The sequence below is a fragment of the Hyperolius riggenbachi genome, chromosome 10, assembly GCF_040937935.1.
Source record: "Hyperolius riggenbachi isolate aHypRig1 chromosome 10, aHypRig1.pri, whole genome shotgun sequence".
In the NCBI taxonomy this organism is placed as follows: domain Eukaryota; kingdom Metazoa; phylum Chordata; class Amphibia; order Anura; family Hyperoliidae; genus Hyperolius; species Hyperolius riggenbachi.
Window position 1 is genome coordinate 64,891,139 of NC_090655.1, and position 16,141 is coordinate 64,907,279.

At 46.0% G+C, this 16,141-nt stretch overlaps 2 protein-coding genes across 9 annotated transcripts in view; one reads left to right on the forward strand and one right to left on the reverse strand.

Annotated features, from left to right (window-relative positions):
* HABP2 (hyaluronan binding protein 2) overlaps window positions 1-3,822 on the forward strand; it is a 211,766-nt gene extending 207,944 nt beyond the window's left edge. For all 7 annotated transcript variants that reach the window (XM_068257889.1, XM_068257891.1, XM_068257893.1 and 4 more), the window contains one exon: window positions 3,543-3,822. The gene's annotated coding sequence lies outside the window, so the exon portion shown is untranslated. The remainder of the gene's footprint in view (window positions 1-3,542) is intronic.
* The window catches only part of NRAP (nebulin related anchoring protein), a 168,724-nt gene that overhangs the window by 18,553 nt on the left and 134,030 nt on the right, over window positions 1-16,141 (reverse strand). For both annotated transcript variants that reach the window (XM_068257887.1, XM_068257886.1), the window contains 6 exons: window positions 15,574-15,681; window positions 13,992-14,303; window positions 8,483-8,587; window positions 7,608-7,706; window positions 6,398-6,502; window positions 3,602-3,709 (listed from right to left, as the gene is read on the reverse strand). In XM_068257887.1, the coding sequence (XP_068113988.1) occupies window positions 3,602-3,709; window positions 6,398-6,502; window positions 7,608-7,706; window positions 8,483-8,587; window positions 13,992-14,303; window positions 15,574-15,681 (837 nt within the window). The remainder of the gene's footprint in view (window positions 1-3,601; window positions 3,710-6,397; window positions 6,503-7,607; window positions 7,707-8,482; window positions 8,588-13,991; window positions 14,304-15,573; window positions 15,682-16,141) is intronic.

Genomic DNA, 16,141 nt, shown 5'->3' on the forward strand with positions numbered 1-16,141 from the left:
CAGTGGTGAGGTGAACCTTGCAGGCAACGGTATTCTTCAAGCTTCGGGTTATTTTGCTGACCACGTGCTCATGCAACTCAGGCACTGCAGAGCGTGCAAAGTGGTAGCGGCTGGGAACCACGTAACGTGGGATGGCCACTGACATCATGCCCTTGAAGCTGTTTGTCTCCACCAATCGATATGGCAGCATTTCGCAGGCCAGAAGCTTGGCTATGCTGGCTGTTACTGCCACGGCCCGGGGGTCATTTGCTGGCAATTTCCTCTTGCGCTCAAACATCTCCGACACAGACAACTGAACCGTAGCGCTGCACACGGAAGGGCTGTTGGTTGTTGTGTTTGATGAACACTGGGAGACCTCAAGAGCACTACTCCGGAAAGTGACAGTGTCAGCGTCGTCTGATGTTTGTGAATGTTGTGAACCACGCAATGGCTGGGCTACTGCTGCTGCTGAGGCGGGTCTGGTGAACCCAAGGGAGGCAGTGTTGTTTCTGGTACCCTGTCCTGACGCGTTTGCCCAAAGAGTGGGATGTTTGGATAGCATGTGACGGCTCATGCTGGTGGTGGAGAGGTTGTTAATATTTTTCCCCCTGCTCAGGCGGGTCTTGCACACCTTGCAAATCGCCATGGTAACATCCTCAGTGCAGTCTTCAAAGAAAGCCCAGACTTTGGAGCACCTGCCTCCTTGCTGGCGATTTCTGTTTGCTCCTCTTTTGCCTCTCACTTGAACTTCCACGCTTGTGGTGCCTGAAATTGCGCGCCGCCTACCTTGTGGCACAAGGCGAACTCGTGCAGCAGTGTGTTCTTCAACAGACTCATCTGTGCTGCTGCTACGACGGCGATGTTCTCGTTCACAAACAAAATCTGGGTCTCTGTCCACATTGTCCATACCCTCCTCTTCCATCTCCTCAAACTCGTCATATGTCATTGTGGGCCACCGCCGTGGAGTAGAGCTCCCCACAACAACCTCTGCGCAGCACACTCCAACGTCGTCTTCCAGATCTTGTCGGCCGACCTCCTGCAATTGCAACCCCTCCTGCCCAAATTGCTCTGGGATTTGGGTTTCCGAGTCCTCTTCGGACTCGCCTCGTATTTCAGTGCGCGGTACATTTCCCACAGTTAACGGTTGTGAATCCAGGCACAACATTTCTGGCTGTTCCTCCATTGACCTTTGAAAGGTGGAAGTTTGTTGGGCTGGGAATAGCTCCTGCGAATACCCCATTGTGTCCTGAGGTAATTCATCGGACTGGTTATCTGGCAGTTGTGTGCGTGGTGTCGCTGCCGGTTGTGTCAGCTTTGTGCCCACTGGCTCCTTGTAACTGGCTGAGGACTCGGACCTCGTGCGTGATGTGCTGGTGCTGCTTAACCCACTGCTGGACGCTTGAGAGGTCATCCAAGTAATTATCTGGTCCTGTTCTTTTGGATTTGTGAGGGTTGTTGTCCTGGACAACATGGGTGGTATTGAGTGGGTTTTCTTGGGTGCTCCCCTGTGGCCTGTACGTGAACCGTCAGGGGAAACACCTCTTCCCTTGCCCCTCCCTCTTTCACCGGATTTCTTCCTCATTTCACTTATCCTTACAGTACACGCTGACTGGCAGCAGTACAGTGGCAGTACAGAAATGCTATACAGTACCACTATTCCCAGCAGCGACACAGAGCACAATGCTATACAGTGACGGGTGAGCGGTGTACCACTATTCCCAGCAGACACAGAACAGTGAACAGAATGCTATATAGTGTGGCTGAGCGAGCGGTGTACCACTATTCCCAGCAGACACAGAACAGTGAACAGAATGCTATATAGTGTGGCTGAACGAGCGGTGTACTACTGTTCCCAGCAGACACAGAACAGTACACAGAATGCTATATAGTGTGGCTGAACGAGCGGTGTACTACTGTTCCCAGCAGACACAGAACAGTACACAGAATGCTATATAGTGTGGCTGAACGAGCGGTGTACTACTGTTCCCAGCAGACACAGAACAGTGAACAGAATGCTATATAGTGTGGCTGAGCGAGCGGTGTACCACTATTCCCAGCAGACACAGAACAGTGAACAGAATGCTATATAGTGTGGCTGAGCGAGCGGTGTACCACTATTCCCAGCAGACACAGAACAGTAAACAGAATGCTATATAGTGTGGCTGAGCGAGCGGTGTACCACTATTCCCAGCAGACACAGAACAGTGAACAGAATGCTATATAGTGTGGCTGAGCGAGCGGTGTACCACTATTCCCAGCAGACACAGAACAGTGAACAGAATGCTATATAGTGTGGCTGAGCGAGCGGTGTACCACTATTCCCAGCAGACACAGAACAGTGAACAGAATGCTATATAGTGTGGCTGAGCGAGCGGTGTACCACTATTCCCAGCAGACACAGAACAGTGAACAGAATGCTATATAGTGTGGCTGAGCGAGCGGTGTACTACTGTTCCCAGCAGACACAGAACAGTACACAGAATGCTATATAGTGTGGCTGAACGAGCGGTGTACTACTGTTCCCAGCAGACACAGAACAGTACACAGAATGCTATATAGTGTGGCTGAACGAGCGGTGTACCACTATTCCAAGCAGACACAGAACAGTGAACAGAATGCTATATAGTGTGGCTGAGCGAGCGGTGTACCACTATTCCCAGCAGACACAGAGTGGCAGTAAACAGAATGCTATATAGTGTGGCTGAGCGAGGTACACAGAGTGGCAGTAAACAGAATGCTATATAGTGTGGCTGTGCAAGCGGTGTACTACTATTCCCAGCAGACACAGAGTGGCAGTAAACAGAATGCTATATAGTGTGGCTGAGCGAGGTACACAGAGTGGCAGTAAACAGAATGCTGAGCGAGCGGTGTACTACTATTCCCAGCAGCGACACACAATGACTGGGGGGGACCCTGGCTAGCGTGGCTGGAGCGCGAACTACCCTGCCTGCCTACCCAAAGCTAAACCCACAGACAAATGGCGGAGATATGACGTGGTTCGGGTATTTATTTACCCGAACCACGTGACAGTTCGGCCAATCAGAGCGCGTTCGGGTCCGAACCACGTGACCCGTTCGGCCAATCACAGCGCTAGCCGAACGTTCGGGGAACGTTCGGCCATGCGCTCTTAGTTCGGCCATATGGCCGAACGGTTTGGCCGAGCACCGTCAGGTGTTCGGCCGAACTCGAACATCACCCGAACAGGGTGATGTTCTGCAGAACCCGAACAGTGGCGAACACTGTTCGCCCAACACTAGTCCTTTCTAGTATCATTAGTTTTTCTTCATATTAATATTTGAAATAAGAAATATATCAATTTGAAGGATGGGAAAAAAACATTTATACATGGAAATAAAGAAAACACACTTTTCAGTAGAAAAATGCATAGATTTTCCTGGATGTGTACATTCGTCCTGAAGGAGGGACAAATGATGAAGAAAGGGCAGAGGGATTGGGTTCCCAAACAGGGATTGTACCTCCAAAACCGGGACAGTTGGGAGCTCTGCACATGACAGGTGTACATAAACTCCCTTCATACTCCATATGCATTTCCTGTCTTTCAGAATCCCACAACCTCCTGATATACCCGGATATTCTATGATTCCCCCAGATGTAGGCTTACATCACTGGCGATCTCTCGGGAAGCCTTGGCGGTCTGGAAAGGAATGGCGTCCAGCCTCAGGTCGTAGCCAGCTGCCCGGGACTGCTCCCACACTGTCCTGTACGCTTTCTGTGGAAATAAGACTTTTGGTTAACTTTCCTCATTTATAAAGAAGTCATCTGTTTTTTCAGTCTATTTTTAATATAAAACCATGGTTGTGGCTGTATTTAGATGTTATTTGTGTGACAAAAAAATAAATGTGTTACTCAGTTTTATAAAACACACAGAAGTCTCTATATTTTGTCTGTACCGTACATGAAAGTAACCAGATACACGATTGGTCTGCTGGGCTGAGTGATGGGATAGGATGGAGATGATGAACAAGAAGTTAGAGGAAACATTACAACCCATGTGAAATCTTCTAGGACAAGATCCAGTCCCTGATGATGACCATGTAATTAGAGCCTTGCACACCTGTCACCTGGTCAAGCTGATTTGCTATGATCACGTCCTTTAAGAGGAAAATAATATGGCAGCCTCCATATTCCTCTAACTGGAGTTGTCCAACAGAGTGTACTGGTCTAGCCTGAACTAAAAGAAGGGGGGGGGGGGGGGGTCTTCTCTTCTGTCGTAACACCTCATCCCAGAGTATTAATATTATTTAGTATTTATATAGCACTGACATCCTATGCAGCGCTGTACAAAGTATATCATCTTGTCACTGCCAATGGTCCATGATAGTCTAGGGTCACTTTTTAGGGGGAAGCCGATTGTATATTTTTGTGATGTGGGAGGAAACCCAAATAAGTTAGCATACCCAGACGAAACACAAGCAGATACGGGGAAAATATGTAATCTCTGAAGATACTGCCCTGGCTGGGATTCGATCAAATCAGCGACCCAGCACTGCAAAGCGAGAGCACTATATACCATGCCACTGTGCTCGCCCTAGTCACAGGACCATCTCCCCTACCCACAAGTAGGTATTGGAAATATAAAACCAGTGCAGGCTGGATTAGGCAGGATCTTCTTGACGTGTGCCATAGTTTGTGCTCATCTGTGTAACTTGCACCCCTCCCCCCCCCCCCCCCCATTTTCTATTCTTTGTACAGTGTTATGCATATTGATACTATTTCACTGGAGAAACAGAAGAGAAAGATAACAAAAGGAGAAAAAGTTATTTTTAACAATTGTTTACAGTGGATTAAAAATCAGAGGAAAATGTATGTAAACATGACTTGGAATGGCTGACATAACTTGGGGCACACTAATGCTTCCTGCAGTTCTTTACTATTCCATGATGAGAGAGAAAATGGAAAAGGCTGCTATTTGGCTAACTTGTAAGAAAGCAAATTTCTGGCGTACGAGAGAGAACGGCGCCGGAGACTTGGGCGCAGGACACAGCCAGTATATGGCTGATCCTGCTGCCGCACAAGTCTGGGCCATGTTAATTACTATTCCCCCTCCAGGCCAACATGGATAGTGGGGGAATGAAATAATTCGGCTTTCAGCAATTGCTGGAAGCCAAATTATTGTTTTAAAAGCAACTTCAGCTTGTCTTCTGACGGCGCTGAAGTTACATCCCTGTGCCTACGATAGCCGTAGTTCCTATTACGGCCTATGATGGCGCCGGCTGCGCCCAAGTCTCCTGCGCTGCAGCGCGTAAGTGTCCAGCGCTGGATTTACCGTGTTTAAATTTCTGTTTTGATTCTTCCAACAGAAGTTATTCATAGTTGGAGTGAGCATATGAGGCCATCCACAATGCATCACTCATCCAGATAAGGACCAACCAGTCTGAAACTGTATGCATGTTGGATTAGTTTGGCTCTGTACATATTAACAAGCTGACACATCATTGCTCTCCAGCGGATCTGGAGGTGTGGCTTGCTTACAGGGGACAAAGGGACCATTTGCAGATTCAGCATTGATGCATTGTGGAACACCTCGTATGCTCACTCCAATTTGAATCATCCCAAATACCTTCAGTTTTAAAGGACCACTCCAGCAAAAAAATAAAAATAAGCAGTTAAAATCTGACAGAACTGACAGGTTTTAGATTAGTCCAACTTCTCTTGGGGGATTCTCAGAGTTTTCTCTGTTTTCAAAAGCATTTCCTGGATGGCAGTTTAGTTGCCAAAATAGTAAGATACCAGCCAGCCTCCCTAATCACTTGCACATTATTTTGTCAGACTTAGCAACTGCTGTTCTGGACAAAGAGAATCCCCCATGAGGAGATGGAGTAGTCCAAAACCTGTCGGCACGGTCAGATTTTGATTGCTTAATTTTTTCAAAGCAGTGGTCCTCTAACAAAGCAAAATTCTGCTTTGTGTAGTGTTTTACTAAGAGGAATTTTGAGTCCTGTTCAGGCCCTTACACACTCCAAGGAGTTCTGGTTCACCATGAGCTTGTTGGGCAATCCAAGGGCGTAGCAATAGGGGTTGCAGAGGTAGCCACCGCATCGGGGCCCTTGGGCCAGAGGGGCCCCGAAGGGCCCTCCCTCAACTACTGTATTAGCTCTCTATTGGTCCTATGCTCACAATAATCACTTCTATAGGTACTTTGAATAGTGGTAATTATTAACAAACTGTTCCCCATCCCCTTCTTGCACCTCAGACACTGTAGTTACCATTGGCAGGTTTTGGTGCACCGTATCAATTGCTATGTATAGAGTGCTTGGGGGGCCCCATTGTAAAACTTGCATCGGGGCCCACAGCTCCTTAGCTATGCCACTGGGGCAATCTGTAACTCTGGAAATAACAAGTGGCAGTGCAATATCTGGGTTACAATAGTCTGGTAGGGCAATGGCACAGGACGTACATCACTTATCTGAGAGGCGTTGATGCGAGCCCGTATGAAGTCTGGATGGTCCACGGGGAGGGTGTATCTATGCAGAGAGTTCTGATCCCCAGATTTATACAGTCTCTATATAAAACAATAGAGATACAGTGTCAGAGCGTCCAGGCAAGACAGAACATATTATTCTGCAGTACAATACTGAGCTCAGCATCTACATCACAGTTCTTACTCTGAAGCCTCCTAAAATGCCACTTTCTATTTAACATTTCTCTTCAGCAATATCAGAATAGCTAAAACGCTGCATTCCCTGTGGCACAACTCTGTATTTAAACGCCTCCAAATCCCCTGGGCTAAATGCAGGGAGCGCTTCCTGTAAGAGGCAGAGCTTTGCGCTGTAGCTCTGCCTCTACTGAGAGGGGCGGGGAGAGGGGGTTGATGTGAGTATTCTTTCACTGAGAGGGGCGGGGAGAGGGGGTTGATGTGAGTATTCTTTCACTGAGAGGGGCGGGGAGAGGCGGCGATCAGCATGGATTGATTGGACCAAGAGGCAGAGCTACAGTGCAAAGCTCTGCCTCCCCGGGCAGCAAAAGCCACGACTTTGAAAGTCTTGGATTTTTGCCCCGGTATTTGGCAGGTTTAAGTACAGCGTTCTGCTGCAGGGAATGCAGCGTTTTAGCTATTCTGATATTGCTGAAGAGAAATGTTAAAAAGTGGCATTTTAGGAGGCTTCAGAGTCTCTTTTACACACCATACAATCTTGGCTGTACAGAATTACCAAATCTATGTAGTATAAGGGCCAACAGATGGAAAATACCTTGAATGATTGATTGGATAAGCTCTTATACTACATGAAAGTGGTAAGATTGAACAACCAAGATTGACTAGGTGCCTTAGGCTCAACACACACCATACACCCGCCTAAGGTCCTCATGACTCCCTAATGGTGCATTTGTGTCTCAGCTAGGTGGGTTCCATGTGAGGCACTAGTTACCCCACCTGTGCATAGGGGAGCCTGCCTGCAAAACATGCACTGTTGGGGAGTCACGGTAGGAAGTCTGTGCGGGGGGTGGTGGGGAGGAAGGTAGGTGGAGGCTTAGGCGCCAGGTAGGACATTTGTGCAGGGAGGGGGGGGGGGGGTAAGCGGATATTTAGAACATACTGAAGCGTATGGTGCCTCTATCACCCCGTTATGCTAAGTCTAGTGACAGGTCCTCAGAGGTCAGTATCTTACATCGCTGCACTGGAGGTAGCTGTTCTTGGCATGGATCAGCCCCGGAGAGTCCGTCACTGAGGTGAATGCAATGGAGCCTGGGTTCTGGCGGTATTTGGTCTGTCAAAAACAAAAAAACACAACCGGTACAATTCAGAATGTAAGCAACCACTATAATGTCAACAACACAACTCGCTGATACAGACTGAAGGATATTTGCTAGAAATCAGTGAGAAAAATGCTCCATTGTATATAGCAGCAACTCCCCTCCAACACACTGGCCACTCATGCTCCACTGTATATGCCAACACCTCTCCTCCACACTGGCCACTCCTGCTCCACTGTATATGCCAGCCACTCCCCTCCAACACCGGCCACTCCTGCTCCACGGCATATGTCAGCACCTCCCCTCCAATACACTGGCCACTCATGCTGCACTGTATATGTCAGCACCTCCCCTCCAAACACACTGGCCACTCATGCTGCACTGTATATGCCAGCCACTCCCCTCCAACACACTGGCCACTCCTGCTCCACGGCATACGTCACCACCTCCCCTCCAACACACTGGCCACTCCTGCTCCACGGCATATGTCAGCACCTCCCCTCCAACACACTGGCCACTCATGCTGCAGTGTATATGCCAACCACTCCCCTCCAACACACTGGCCACTCATGCTGCACTGTATATGCCAGCCACTCCCCTCCAACACACTGGCCACTTCTGCTCCAAGGCATATGTCAGAGCCTCCCCTCCAACACATTGGCCACTCCTGCTCCACGGCATATGTCAGCACCTCCCCTCCAACACACTGGCCACTCATGCTGCACTGTATATGTCAGCACCTCCCCTCCAACACACTGGCCACTCATGCTCCACTGTATATCACACAGACCTCACTGATCAGCTCTCCAGCCTTCTTTGCACCCTCGATATGGGGGGACCCCGCAGCCTCCCATCCAACTCCCCTCATAAAGTTTAAGTCCGATTTGTAACGAGTCTGCAGAGGAAGAAGAAACAGGATAATTAGGTTTAATAGAATCTCCCAGAGGAGCGGAGATCAAACATTACTCAGCCTCTGTAAAGCAGCCATTGAATAATAGAGAGCGCAGGGCCCACTCCGCAGAGCGCGGCAGGATGCACGCACCAGGGGCATCAATATTTATTGTATAATTATTACAGCTGCCTTCCAGTGACATATTTATTTAACACTTGTAATGTGCTTGGAGAAGTAATGAGATGCTAATTAATTATTAACATCAGAAGATGCAAAGCGATAAGATCCCAGCCACAGCAGAGATTTAAAGGGATTGTCCGAGTAGCAGCTTGTAGGTGGCTGCTCACAGAGACTGATCATGTACTGGTTAACATCCTGTGGACTATCTTATGTACGTTTCATTGTTCTCTGGAGAATGGATGAACAATATTCTTAGTGATGTCACTGGTCTCTAGTGAAGGGATGGGCTGCATTCTCAGTGATGTCACTGGTCTCTAGTGAAGGGATGGGCTGCATTCTCAGTGATGTCACTGGTCTCTAGTGAAGGGATGGGCTGCATTCTCAGTGATGTCACTGGTCTCTAGTGAAGGGATGGGCTGCATTCTCAGTGATGTCACTGGTCTCTAGTGAAGGGACGGGCTGTATTCTCAGTGATGTCACTGGTCTCTAGTGAAGGGACGGGCTGCATTCTCAGTGATGTCACTGGTCTCTAGTGAAGGGACGGGCTGCATTCTCAGTGATGTCACTGGTCTCTAGTGAAGGGACGGGCTGCATTCTCAGTGATGTCACTGGTCTCTAGTGAAGGGATAGGCTGCATTCTCAGTGATGTCACTGGTCTCTAGTAAAGGGATGGGCTGCATTCTCAGTGATGTCACTGGTCTGTAGTGAATGGATAGGCTGCATTCTCAGTAGAGATCCCTGATCTCGATTAAGTGAATGGGTTGAATGCTTAGTGATATCATTGGCCTCTAGAGAATAGATATGCTGCATTCTCAGTGATGGCACTAGCTTGTAAGGAATGGATAGGCTGCATGTTCAGTGATGTCACTGGCTTCTGTGGAATGTATAGGCAGCATTCTCAGACTGCAGTCTACCCATTCACTAGAGACTGGTGACAACACTGAGAATGCAGCCTATACATTGTATAGAGGCCAATGACATCACTGAGCATGTAGCCTATCCATTCCTTACAGGCTAGTGACATCACTGAGAATGCAGCCTAGCCATTCACTAGGGACAAATGGCCTCACTGAGAATACAGTCTATCCATTAACTAGAGATCAGTCGCATCACTGGGAATGCAGCCTATTTATTCACTAGAGACCAGTGATATTAGAGGCCTGTGACATCACTCTGACGCCACGTGTCTCTAGATAATGGATTCTCAGTAAGGTTACTGGTCCCTAGTGAATGGAAAGGCTGCATTCCCCATGATGTCACTAGCCTGTAAGGAATGGATAAGCTGCATTCTCAGCAATGTCACTGGTCTCCAGTAAAGGGATAGGCTGCAACTTGAATGATATCACTGACCTCTAGTAACCGGAGAGGCTGCACCCATAGTGATGTCACTGGTCTCTACTGAATGGATAGAATGCACACTTATGTAAGAATCATCTTCCGGCTCTCTTGCGCACAAAAATAACCATCTTATCCATAAAACATGTTTTTGGCCCGGATAAGTTATTCTTTTCCCATTGTTTCACACAAGTTCAGCAGAAGCAAGTACAGCACTATATTGGCAAGCTACAATTTCCAGCTAGATTGGAAGTGTGTGATATCCATTTTTCAGCACGATACACTTTCAATCCAAGATGATTAGAGTTATAAAGAGCGTCTTTGATCTGTATTAATAATTTAATTGGATCTTATTCATTTTCCATGCACATCAAACCTCGGAGTGAAGCTGTTTGCATTTGTTCACACGACGCGTCGGTAAATAATGGATCATGTCTGATACGAGACAGAGACCTCAAGTGAATTAAGCGAGCTTGTTTCTCCCCATCAAGAATTCCTTGTGTTGTATTATTTTTCACCGAGCTTAATTAATAATGGGGATGCTAATCACTTCGTCTGCGCGTTATGTAAAGTGTCATTTCCCAGCAATTACAGGACCTTATTCTGGCTAATAAACTCAGCGCTGACAATCCCGCCATCACAAAATGCAGCGGGGGCAAAGCTCTGCTGTCACACGTCCGTACAGGGGGCGGAAGGGGGTCCAGGAGCTTGGATGCCAGCCATTTACTGGAATAAAGAGGGGAAACGTCTCTGCGTCCTAAACGTTGGAAACTGCTAAAAAGTCTAAAGTACACGATTCCCTTTATAAAACGAAAAGTAAATGCAAGTCCGAAATTCCAATAAGTGTCCAAACAGAAAGACCCTGCTAGGCTTTGCTACAGGGCAGTGGGAGGAGTCATGCAAGTCATTCACCTATACTATTATAAGGCAAGCAGGTGTAACAGAGAAAAAACAACTAGGGTTTTTTTTTTTTAATTTAAAGAAGTCTGCTGTTGGATGGCACCAATTTTCATATTATCCTGATTGAAACATTAAAAATATGTCCTCCTTTTCATGAATAAAAAAAATATTTTTATAAATGGCTATATGCCTCTAAAAGGCTATATGAACTGAGTATAGTCCCGAAGCAGCCATTGACAGGCTGGCAAAAATAGCATTTTTAAAAGGGTGCTGTCGTGTCCATCCTCTGCCTCTAATATTTCCTAAGTTACCTACCCTGAATAAGTCCGCAGATGAGGTGTCCCCTATTCATTGGCAGCATGTTGGTTTAGGATGTGTGTGTGACAATCTCAGGGGTGTAACTAGGGGAAGCAGTCACTGAGACTGCAGGGGGGCCACTACCAACTTTCCCTTTGTTGGATACAGATCAGGCGTTTTTATGGCTACACATGTTAAGGCTGTGAAGATCCTGATGCCAGTTGCGTGTGGTCCGATATTGGTCATGGAGAGAATCCGAAGACAGAACAATAAACGTTGTATAGGTTACACCTTTAATGACTAACTGTACAATATTTCTTTGCAAGCTTTCAAAACTTTAAGTTTCTTCTTCAGGCATGTTTCAGAACTGGATTCAGAGCCATACAAAGTTTTGAAAGCTTGCAAAGAAATCTTATACAGTTAGTCATTAAAGGTATCACCTAAACAACGGGCTGTTGAGGGTCACCAAGAAGAGGCAAAGGAAGGGTTGTGAACACTTAGAGCCCAAATCAAAGTTTTGCTGGGGGGCCCCATGACTTGTAGTTATGCCCTTCTGCACAAACTACTGTAGACTAAAGATCAGCATGACTGCTGGGTAAATTACATATTAACCTATTTTGGTTCCTGGATGTAGAAACTACGTCCAGGAACCATGCGCGCTCCCGCGACCGATCACGCGCGTGCACGTGCGCTCCCGGCCCGCGGTTCGTTAGCCAGGCAATCAGTGAATCGGGCTATGGTGCCCGATCACTGATTCCTCTCCCCCGCTGAAAAAGCGACAGCTTCTCTCGGAAGCTGCGCCTTTTCTGGCTGTTACCTCCCCCATGCGTCGCTTTAAGCGTTTGTTACGCTTAGTGTGACGTCATGTAAACAAACTTATGGCTGCCATCTTGTGGCCAAAAAGTAATACTACAACTAAAAGTAAAAAACAATAAAAATCAACACACATTTACATTATAAACCTATTGTTTACATCCCACCCTCCCAAAACTACCCAAATAAAATATTTAACCACTTAAGCCCGAAGGGTTGAAATTTTTTTACATCCGAGCAACTTTCACCCCCCATTCATTTGCCAATAACTTTATCACTACTCATCACAATTAATTGATCTATATCTTGTTTTTTCCGCCACCAATTAGGCTTTCTGTGGGTGGTATATTTTGCTAAGAGCCACTTTACTGTAAATGCATTTTAACAGGAAGAATAAGAAAAAAATTGAAAAAATTCATTATTTCTCAGTTTTCAGCCATTATAGTTTTAAAATAATACATGCCTCCATAATTAAAACTCACGTATTGTATTTGCCCATATGCCCCGGGTATTTCACCGTTAAAATTATGTCCCTATCACAATGTATGGCGACAATATTTTATTTGGAAATAAAGGTGCATTTTTTCCGTTTTGCGTCCATCACTGTTTAGAAGCCCATAATTTATTAAATCATATTGATATACTCCTTTGACATGCATATTTAAAAAGTTCAGACCCTTAGGTAACTATTTATGTTTTGTTTTTTGTTTTTTATTATTGTAATTTTTTTTTTTTTTTTAATTTAAACTTGTATGTGGGTATTTTTTGGTGTGGGAGGTAAACAGGGTTTTTTTTTAATATATTCATATGTTTATCTTTTTTTAGGTGTAATTTGCTATTTGGCCACAAGATGGCCAGAATCAAAAAGTCCTGGGAGCGATCGATCTCGCTCCCAGGCAGAAGAAAGGAGACCAGAGCTCAGAAAAGCCGCAGCGTCTGAAGAGACGCTGTCGGCTTTTCTCCGGGGGGGTCCAATCAGCAAAAGGGATTTATAATCCCTTTCACTGATCGGTGGGTTAGCGGCCAGCAGCGGGGGCGCACACGGGGAAGGGGGGGGGGCCGCGGGAGCGCGCGCGACCCGCAGGAGTGCGCGCAGCCCAACTGGACGAGAAATCTCGTCCAGTTGGGCTTAAGTGGTTAATATTAAAAAAAAAACATTACAATAAAAAAAACAAAAAAAAAACATGTAAATATTTACCTAAGGGTCTAAACTTTTTAAATATCAACGTAAAGATGATATATTTCTATATTTTTTTATTTTAAACTTGTAAATAGTGATAGATGCAAAACGGAAAAAATGCACCTTTATTTCCAAATTTCCAAATAAAATATTGTCGCCATACATTGTGATAGGGACATAATTTTAACGGTGTAATAACCGGGACATATGGGCAAATACAATACGTGAGTTTTAATTATGGAGTCATGTATTATTTTAAAACTATAATGGCTGAAAACTGAGAAATAATGATTTTTTTCCGTTTTTTTCTTATTCTTCCTGTTAAAATGCATTTACAGTAAAGTGGCTCTTAGCAAAATGTACCCCCCAAAGAAAGCCTAATTGGTGGCGGAAAAAACAAGATATAGATCAGTTCATTGTGATAAGTAGTGATAAAGTTATAGGCTAATGAATGGGAGGTGAACATTTCTCAAGTGAAAACGACGGAACGCGAATGGGTTAGATGGTGATTAAAATGGTAGCTATCATATTTCTCAATTCAAGCCATCTTTAGGCACTCAACATTTTTAGAGTCATCGAACAGAGTATTCCATTCTTCCTCCCAGTGTATAGTGTAGTAAACAGACTGGAATGGTTTCTCTCTCTGCTGAAGTCTCTCTCCCCCCCCCCCCCCCCCCCCCCCGAGTCCCTTGCCCCCCATACCTCACTCTGCAGCTGGTGAGCCCTCTTGGCCCATTGGAGTTTCAGGTCCTCTGGCTCTGCTGTGTAATGGTGAAGAAGCATTTTGTAGTCCTGGTCGCTTGCTAGTGCCTGAGCTCTCCTGGCATGGACCAGATCCATCATGTCAGTGGGAAGATGATACTGGGAGCGGAGGTGCTTGGAATCCATCTTGTACTGGCGCTCGCTCTGCAGTTTGGCCACACGGAGGCAGTGCAGCATCTTGGGATCATCCAGAATACTCCGCGAGCCGATGTGCTTCCCTTTCTCCGAGACATAATCATGTTTGTAGTTGTACTGCAGGTGGAGATCACAAATGATAATGCTATAAGGAGTCTTCTATCAAAAGTTGAAGAGCTTTTAGGCAATTCACCTCGGTTCTTGGTGATCCAGGAATTAGAGATCTAATTTACAGCTATTACAAATGTATGACTTAAAAAAAGAAAACTCAACCCAAGTCTCCCATCACTGTCTGTGGAATAGCATCCTCTGCAGTCTCCAGAACTAGTCAACCTTCTACTACTTGATTTAAAGTGTACCAGAGACTACTATAATATGGGCATTTATACTTACCTGGGGTTTCCTCCAGCTACATGAGGTGCATGGGCTCTCTCCCTGTCCTCTCTGGCCGCTTCATTCACTTGTAATCTCCCCGGTAATCTGGCCAGTCGTGTGCTTCTGTGCATGCTTGGCTTGGCCGCGCAGACACACCCGCTGCACTCCTGCACCATGGAGCATTCTGCGACTGTGCAGTACTCCCAAACTACCCAGGGATTACAAGACAATGGAGTGGCTGGAGAGGATGGCGAGGAAGCCAACGCACCTCATGTAGCTGGAGGAAGCCCCAGGTGAGTATAAATACCCACATTATAGCTGTCTCTGGTTTCTTTTAACGTGAACCTAAGGTGAAAATAAACTGACGAGGTACACAATTATGACTTTTTTTTTTAATTCTCCTACTCTTAAAAATTACCTTTTTTTAGATATTCCATGGTTTTATTTTATATTTAAACATTTACTAAGTAGATTGAAGGTTTTATTGTCTCTGCTCAATGGCAGCCTATTAAGTGTCCCAGAGTTAAAATACAGGAAGTATTGACTTTTTTCTATCTCTCCCCTGCCCTCAGAAGTTGTAGTCTACCAGGAAAACTTTTATGGCTGTAATGTGCTTGTCAGTGAGGTCTTCTACATCCCCGACAAAGTACCAACATGACAGAAGCTGTCACTTCCATGCCTGGAAATTAACTCTTTCAGGCAGCAAAATAATAAAGAAAAGGAGCCTGGTTAGTAATGTATTCTCCCATCAGGTTTACTGCACTGGTATTTTGTAGGTTGCAGATTGGGGTTTATATATTGAGAGAATCATTATGTCATTGTGCAGCAAAAGATGGAGAGAAGCCAGGCATGGAATGCAGTGCTCTGGCTTTCACCACTATGGAAATCCTTTAGTACACAGCCAGAAATAGAGAGATCCCCATCCCAACAAGCACATATGCTGCAACGTCCTGCAGAATCAGGGGATGCCTTTGAATCCTTCTGTAAGCCGCTGTTTGTGTCTTGTACTTACATCGCTGGCGAGTGTTCCGGAGGACTTGGCGGCCTGGAACTGGAGAGCTTCCATGGTCAGCTTGTGGCCCTGGGCCCGAGCTGTGAGCCAGGACTCCCGGTACTTTATCTGCAGATGAAGATCAGAGTAATAGATGGATGTCACACTTCCTCTGGGGGGATTGCTATAGTTTACTCTGTTCAACATGCAAAATATAAAGTTGGATTTTCCCAAACACACCGTAGTGTGCAATACAGAGTCATCTGGATCTGAGCTTCCCAAGGCCCTCTTTTGCTAGATTACACAACACTACACCTGGAAGTATTTCAACCATCAAGCTCCACAACCAAACGTTGCTGGGGGGCTCCTAGCCATAGAAACACTTGGTCAATGACCTTGTCCCTCCCACCCCTATGGCAGAAAATGATTAAGTTGAAATGGGGCCGAAGGACAGGAAATGCCACTGAAGGTAGCAAAATGCTTTTCTGTATGGTTGCAGAATAGCAGTTGACGCCCATCACATGGCTGGGTTCCATTGACTCAATTCGCTGGGTTCCCCACTGTTCAACTTTTTCTGTGATTCTGCGAC